General features: G+C 52.4%; 1 protein-coding gene across 1 annotated transcript in view; it reads right to left on the bottom strand.

The window, feature by feature from the left end:
- Positions 1-5,538, bottom strand: part of ALPK1 (alpha kinase 1) — a 46,971-nt gene extending 41,433 nt beyond the window's left edge. The window contains exons 1-2 of the mRNA XM_006162266.3: positions 5,422-5,538; positions 1,083-1,255 (exon numbers count right to left, since the gene is read on the bottom strand). Of these exons, the coding sequence (XP_006162328.2) occupies positions 1,083-1,255; positions 5,422-5,501 (253 nt within the window). The 5' untranslated portion in view covers positions 5,502-5,538. The remainder of the gene's footprint in view (positions 1-1,082; positions 1,256-5,421) is intronic.
- Positions 5,539-8,134: the final 2,596 nt, after the last annotated feature.

The following is an 8,134-nucleotide window of genomic DNA, read 5'->3' as shown; positions in this document are numbered from 1 at the left end:
ATGATTTTTTATTAACATTTATTTATTTATTTATTTTGGAGAGGTTTTTGCTATAGGGCTTGTGCGCTCCCCAGAAAGACAGAGAGAGACAGAGAGATAAAAAGCGAGAAATCACCCCCCAGGGGGGATGGCCATGCCACAATCCCTTCTCCTCCATTCTCCTCTCGAGATCTTGGGCATGCACGCACACACGTCTGGCATGAGTTTAAGCTGCCGGGTCTGGGACTCAAACCACGGTCGACTACATGGGAGTCCAGCGACATAGCCATTACACTAACTGCTGGTCCCGTGGGTGAGAATTTAAGAGCAAAGAAATGCTGAGAAAGTTGACATCTGGTAAAATGGAAGGGGAGCCCAACGCTATTTGCATTATTTATGTATCAACTGGCCATTCTTCAAAAGGCCCTTTACAGCAGAAGCTGGGTACTGAGCTTATAGTCAATGGTGCCTCCACTCCTGACTCTTTTGGGAAAACAGCCCATCTGGAAACACAGAGATAGCTTCTCAGCTAAATCCATTACTTAACCTGACTCCTACTGCATGCTGCCCAGGCTTGCCCTGAGCGGTCAGCACGATGCCTGGAAGTGGGTCTGGTGCTCTGCTCTGCACCTTCATCCCTAGGACACCTATCAGGAGCTGCCGCCAGCCGTGCCCACGCCCGGCCGAGCTCAGCACGGGGCGGACAGCTGGGTGACCGCGGCGGAGACGCACGGTGGGCACGGCAGAAGCCGGTGGAAGCTGGCGAGGCACAGAACCCTACTGTGAAACAAGGCCACGCTATTCAGGAGTCGCCTCAGTGTTTAGTCACTGAGACGTACGTGCACCGGGCGACGGGGCCGGCTGGGACCCTTTGTCCTTCCTGAACGAAACTGCTTCTGTTTACTGAAGCCTAAAATTCGAGCTGACAGCAATTCACTGTGACAAAGTGGGCTCCTCCCTGCCTGCCGCCCGAGCGGGTCTCGTTCGTGCCCTGGAGACCCACTCGCCTCTCGGTGGTCATCTGCCCAGGGGAGGAAAATAGGGCAGTGCCGCGCGTGTCGTCGGGCAGGGGAGGAGCCCCGCGTCGGCTGCCGGGACCTCACCTCTGCACCGCTGCGCCTCCCTCTTGTCCTGCTCCAACACGTCTGTTGCCTGCAGCGAGAGCTGGTCCAGCATCTGTCTGCATTCCCGCAGCAGCGCGGCGACGGTCCTGTGGTCACCCATGGCGAGTGTGCGCTCCAGGACGAGCCGGGACCAGCCTAGGGAGACCAACGACCTGAAGGGAGACACCAGCTCTCAGTAGGGGCCCGGGGCCGGAGGGACCTGGCGAGCAAGAGACAGGACGAGGACCAGCGCAGCCACTGCCCCTGTAAGAGTGAGCGGCCGGAGGACCGTCCAAGGGACTGTCCGAGGGCAGCCTGTGGCAGCACTGTGGCCAGGCTGGGTGAGCACCTGGAAGGCAGAGGGGCCCTGGTGGAGCCCACGAGCACTGGGACGATGCGGGCTGCACAGCCTGTGAAACGAAGCCCTCAATTTCCACGTCTCCTTCACGCCCCCCAGCGGCCCCTGGGTCCCACTGGCAACCACTCCCTGCCCCTCTGGAAGTCTACAGGGAGCGCCTGGCGGACAGTCTCGTATTCGAACTTAGCCTGGTCCGATCAGGGCCCTGCTGATTTCCCTGGCAGGGCCTCCACGGACTAAGCATCGCAGAACCGGGACCAGGGTGTCAGAGACACAGCAAATTCAGAGCTCTTTACGGCCTGGCGCCCTGCCATGTGCAGTGCAGAGAGGGCGGCCAGAAATCCCAGCCCCGGTTCTGCCACAAGGCAATCTGTACAGCATCTGCTTCGTCGCACACCCAGCCGAGGGCACGTGGGCGGCAGTCAGGGAGCTTCAGGGACAGAAAAACTCACAGAGGGCGTCCGAATGCCTGCAAGTAGTCACTTGGTTAACAGATCTTTTCTCCTGCCTTCCCTTTGTTTAAGAACATGTGTAGTGATCTAAACAAAGAAAGTTTCTTTCTGACTTTCCCAGGACAGTGGTTCGACTGTGGTGGAGACACGTGGTCGGGCACATGGAATTTCATCACGGAGCGAGAGTCTGAAAGGGGAGGAAGGCAGGGCGATGGCTCTGGTCTCTCCGAGCTGGTCCGGGCAAGGACGGGTCACCGACAGCAGAGCGGCAGGGAGAGTCTATGCTCTGCTCCCCAGCGGCCCTGGCAGGCGCTCGCTGCTGGATTTGACATGGCAAGAAAGCCTCCTCCCTCTCTCCTGCGGCCGTATGCCTTAGCAGGGACAGTGAAGGAGGAGCTTCAGGGTTTTGTGGTTTTCACACTAACCTGGCTGGCTGGTGTAGCTTATACTTTTAACACACACACACTTTTCACAGCCAGAACTACTTCAGTAGCAAAGCACTAGAATATTCCAGGTTTGTTTCATTAAAAATAATCCTGAGGGCCAGGTGGCACGGAGGTTAAGGTGGCTAGATCCCACATGGCCAATTGTGTGGTTCAAGTCCTAAATCTGCAGGCTTGAAAACCATGCAGGCACATGCACATGCATGCCCCAAATCATGAGAGGACAGGGAAGGGGTTGCAGCGTGGTTATTCCCCCTGGGGGGTGATTTCTCACTTTTTCTCTCACTCCTTTTTCTTTTTTCTTTTTAAAGAGTTATTTAATTTTATTCATTATTATTTTCTTTCTTTCTTTTATTTTTAAATTCTAACAATTTATTTTGAATTGACCAGAGAGACACAGAGAGGGAAAGTGAGAAAGTAAGTCACCAGGTCTGGGACTTGATCCACGGTTGGCCATGTGGGAGTCCAGCACCTTTACCACCATGCTACGTGCCGGCCCCCACTTGCCCTCTCTCTGTCTCTCAGGGGCATGTGTATACTGTAGCAAGACTTTAAACAAAGAGTTGAGCTAGCCAGAGGCATGGTGAAGGCAACTGGATCCCACAGGGCTGCCTGTGCGCACTGGGTCCATGGTCTAGTGGCTTGAAAAACACGCTGGGCACACGTGTGCGCCTGCCCAGAGGCCCTACAGGAGACTGGATGAGAAGGGATTGCGGTATGGCTTCCCACCCCCACCCGCTTTCTCATTCCCCCTCTGCCCATGGCGAGCACATGCGTGGGAGTCCTCCAGCAAAAAAGAAAAAGAAGAAAAGAAGCCACATGTGCTGGTGAACCACCTGATCAGGGTTCTTGAATATCAGCTCCCCTCGCCTGAAGAGCCCCTCCCGAGGGACAGGGGACGCGGGAGGAGCCGGCTGGATGCAGGCTGAGTACAAGGACAGCGTCACCTCCCACATGGCATTTTTTTTGCCTGGCCGGGTGGCACGCACGTGGGGGGTTCTGGCTCCCTCGAGCTCCAGACGAAGTAGGCCAGACGCCACGGGGTCTACCGCCATGTGGGCTCACACGTCTGAGTCACAGAGGCAGAGCAGGCGGGTGCTGCCGGGGTGGGGCAGACGGGTGGGAGGGGCTGGCCACCCGAGGGGGAGCTCACGGGCCTCCCGACCGACGGCCGGGGACTCTTGCCGGCGGGTGGGCCTCCTGAGGAAGGAGGTCGCGGTGCTCCCACAGAATCATTTAAGATGACTAATCAACTAGCTCTACTTAGCCGCTGAGATATGTACACATCTAAAAACATTGTTATTCACCATCAGTACCTTCAGCTGTATTTGTTACACTTCGCAGATACATCCACCGTGTTTAATTTAAAGTGATAGTAGGTACTACAGGTACAACACAGCAAGGAGGCCGCGGGTAGTGTGAGGTTCCAGTGCTGGCCGGAAGGAGGGGAGGTGCTATTTACTGATTTAGGGGGTGTTTTTGTTATAGAGTGTGTGTGCTTACCAGAGACACAGAGAGACAGAGAGAAAGTGAGAAATCCCCCCTAAGGGGGCAAGGTCACATTGCAATCCCTTCCGCACTTTCCTCTTGGGATTTTGGGCACGCACCCACAGGTGCCTGGTGTGAGTTTCAGGCTGCCGGGGCTGGGACTTGAGCAGCAGTTGCCACGTGGGAGCCCAGGGCTGCAATCTCTATACCTCCTGCTGGCCCTGGGAAGGTGTTAATTTTAGGCTGATAAAACTGAGGTGATCTCTAAAACTTGGAAATAATACATATAACTTTGAAATTAGTAGAAGGAAATAAAAAACAAATAATTCAGAAGGAGAGAAAGGGAGAGAGAAATGAGGGACAAGGTAAATAGGAAGCACAGCATAAGATGGTAAAAATGGATTTTTTTAAAGACTTATTTTTTGTAAGTTAACTTTATTCATTTATTTAAATTTGACCAGAGAGGGACAGTGTGTGTGAGAGAGAGGGAAAGTGAGAAAGCAAGCTGCCAGGTCTGGGACTTGAACTGCAGTTGGCTATGTGGGAGTCCAGTGCCCTTAACCACCACACCACCTGCCAGCTCCAGTGGTAAAAATCATTTCAAGTAAATCGGTATTTCTAATGAATGAACTCGATGCTATGGGAAAAGATAAAGATGGACATATTTTAAAAATAACCACATGGGGACCAACAGTTGGCATAATGGCTAGGTTGCTGGATTCCCACGTAGTTGACCGCAGTTCGAGTCCCGGACCTGGTGGCTTAAACTCATGCCGGGCGTGTGTGCGTGTATGCGTGCCCGATATCCCAAGAGGAGAATGGAGGAGAAGGGATTGTGGTGTGGCCATCCTCTGTGGGGAGTGATTTTTCGCTTTCTGTCTCTCTGTCTCTCTCTGTCTTCCTGGCGAGTGCACGCACCCTATGGCAAAAACCTCTCCAAAAAAAATAAATAAATAAAAAAATAAATAATAATTACATGGGTTTTACTAAAACATGATTCAGAAAGAATATGTGAAAATGGGAAAAGGTATATTAGAACAATAGTAATGAAAAGAAAGTTGGGGTAGCAATATTAATTTAGGTAAAACAGATTTTAAAGCAAAAATCATCCTTGAGATGAAAGGATCCCTTCCCAGGGTTCCTGGCCCAGCTTGCCCGAGGCACGGCGGCGGTGGCAGTGTGCATCCAGGGGCACCCTCGGCTGCCTGAGGCAGACCCGCGTCCACAGCAGGGGAGCAGCCCCAGACGGCGGCAGACAGCAGGCCCGTGAGGGAGTCAGGCCTGGACCGATGCACTGACGAGCTCGGCCTGAGGATCTGGGGACACGCGGGGCGGCCCACGGCTAAAGAGCACTTGCAAGCACAGCTGGGAGGGTCCCAGAGCAACGGCCCTGGACCGCAAAGCGAGTCTCAGCGAGGGGCCGGGGTACGTGGCCCAGGCAGCACCGGATGTGGATGGCCAATGCCAGCCGAGCGACGGGAGGGAGCACGCGTATGAGGGATTCAGGAACAGGATACAGGAAAGAGAGGTGCTTCCAGGCGCCCACGGTCAAGAAGGCGGTGTCATGGAAGTCCCTGTGTGGAAGTGGTGAATGTTACCTATTAAATGTGTAGGATTCAGTCAGGGGCCAGCAGGTGGCGTGGTGGTTGAGGCACTGTACTCCCACGTGGTCAACCATGGTTCGAGTCCTGACCCTGGTGGCTTGCTCTCTCTCTCCTTCTCTCTGGTTAAATTAAAATAAAAACAAATAAATTAATTAATAAAGTTAAATATAATAATTCTTTAAAAAAAGAATAAACAAAAAATAAGGGGAAGACTGCTATACCAAATGCTAGTAATTAATATAAAAATGTTATTAAATGATATAAAATTTATTGGCACTTAGATAAATTGATCTTATATAAAGAGTCCAGAAAGAGACCCACATAAGCATGAAAATTTTTTTTTATTACAGAGCTCAATATATGGCATTGAGCCAGTTGCTTTTTAAATTTTTATTAAAAAAAATTACTTATTTAATATTAGATTTCTTTTTTCTTTTTTCTTTTACTATAGGGCACACGCACTCACCAGAGAGAGACAGTAAGAAAACAAGCTGCCACGTCCTGGACTTGAACTACAGTCAGCTGCGGGAGAGTCCAGCGCCTTAACCGCTACGCCACCCGCTGGCCCTGAGTGCACACGGCACGTGTCTGGGAAAGTCTCCTCGCTGCCTTTATCCCAGCTACAGTGGGGCGCTGGAGGGTCTGAGGAGGGAAAGGCCGGGAGGTCTGGGTGGGGACTCAGAGGCCCCTCCCCGGATGTCCCAGAACCGCTAGCAGAGCCCGGCTTTGACTTAGAGCAGAGAGGGCTTCCCCGTTACAGTGAACATTCTAACTTTCAGTGAAACGCGCTTTTATTGGTGGGAAGCTTAGAAATGTGGACTGCCATTTTCTCCAAGGGGCCAGCCAGGCGTGCTGTTCTTCCCTGACCTCACGCCTCTTCACGTGGCGGTTTCCCTGACTTGAGATCAGGATGGGGAAATGCACACACTTAAAAAATCCCAGCCCTGGGGCCAGCAGGTGGCGCGGTGGTTGGGGTGCTGGACTCCCTCATGGCTCACTGCGGTTCGAGTCCCAGACCTGGTGGCTTGCTTTCTCACGTTCCCCCTCTCTCTTCCTCTGTCTCTCTCTAGTCAAATTAAAAAAAATAAAAATGAATAAATAAAATTAAGTAAATAATTCTGAAACAAAACAGAACAGCGTTGCACAGCCCAAACCTGCGATTCCCACCTGGGGCAGGAGGGGCCGCAGAGGGGCCGTCCCCCGGGCACTTGGTCCCTATCTGTTAGATGGTGGCCTTTCGGGTGGCTTCTCATCTGACATTAATACATTTGGGAAACACTTCTCCAAATGAATCAGCGAAGGACGGACGGGAGTATAACGATGCGATTTTTATTTTCTAGGAAATGACGAAACCTCATTGTCAATGATAATTCTTCATGGAAAATGTGCCAACCACACAAACACGCCATGAAAGAGCATGAACACAACCATGGTGTCCTGAGGCCAAAATAACTCATTTGTTATATGAGAGCCAGAGGGCTGAGTTCCTAACAAGGGAGAGGCTGCAGTGGCAGGGCCGATGGCGCGGAGCTGAGCAGACCCCACTGCAGGTGCTTTCTCTCTGCACCTCTGGCAGAGGTACATTAAACATTTTTTAAGAAAGAGTTCACCAGCAGATAGTGCAATGGTTTTGTCACTGGACTCCCACATAGTCAACTATGGTTTGAGTCCCAGACTCGGCAGCTTAAAACTAATGCCGGGCACGTGTGTGTGCGTGCCCAAAATCTCAAGAGGAGAATGAAATTGGGACTGCACTGTGGCCATTCCCCTGGGAGTGATTTCTTAGGACCAGCAGTTGGCTAATGGCTATGTCGCTGAACTCCCATGTAATCGACTGTGGTTCGAGTCCTGAACCCGGTGGCTTAGACTCACGCCAGGTGGGTGTACGTGAGTGCTCAGGATCCTGAGAGGAGAATAGAGGAGAAGAGATTGCGGCATGGCCATCCCCCCTGGGGGGTGATCTCCCGCTTTCTGTCTCTCTCTGTCTCTCTGTGTCTTTCTGGCACACACATGCGCCCTATAGCAAAAACCACTCAAAAAAAAAATAAAAGAGTTCATTTACTTTAGGAAATATTTTCACATGAAAACATCAAGATTTGAGGTTTGCTATAAAATACTTGGGTTTTAGGGGTCGTCGGAGAAGGTGAGGGTGCTTGGCTGGGTGGCTGGGGTGGTTGACGGCCCGGCCCCAGCCAGTCCAAGGGGGCAGGTTGGTGTACGCCTGCTGCACTTTCATACTTACTTGAGATGTTTAATAATAAAAATTTTTAAAGGATTCTGTTTTGAGTACTGCAAGCAAGAAAGCGCGGTCTCCATGACCTGAGAAGTGAGGGGCTGGAATGATCTTTTTCCCTAGGTTTTTGACATAGGGCACAAGACTCTCCTAACAGACAGGACCAGGGAAGTGAGAAACCGCCCCGGGGCCTGGCCTCGCAGTCCCCCTCCTCCTCTCTCCTCTCAGATTCTGAGCACACCTGCCCACTGCGCCAAGTTGCAACCCACCAGAACTCGGACGCAGCGGGCCTGGGGTGTTCAGCGCCCTAACTGCCATGCTATCTGCTGGCCCCAGCCTGGAACGCCCCACTGGAGCTCTGACCGGAACTCCGCCTGGGCCAGCTGGCCAAACTCTGTCCCGAGGGCCTGCTCAGCAGGGACTGAGGCCGGCCCACCGTCTGCCCTGCCAGGTTTGCTTTAATCAAACCCCAGT

The sequence above is a fragment of the Tupaia chinensis genome, unplaced genomic scaffold, assembly GCF_000334495.1.
Source record: "Tupaia chinensis unplaced genomic scaffold, TupChi_1.0 Scaffold139767_1, whole genome shotgun sequence".
Lineage (NCBI taxonomy): Eukaryota > Metazoa > Chordata > Mammalia > Scandentia > Tupaiidae > Tupaia > Tupaia belangeri.
This window is presented reverse-complemented; position numbering and strand designations above follow the sequence as displayed.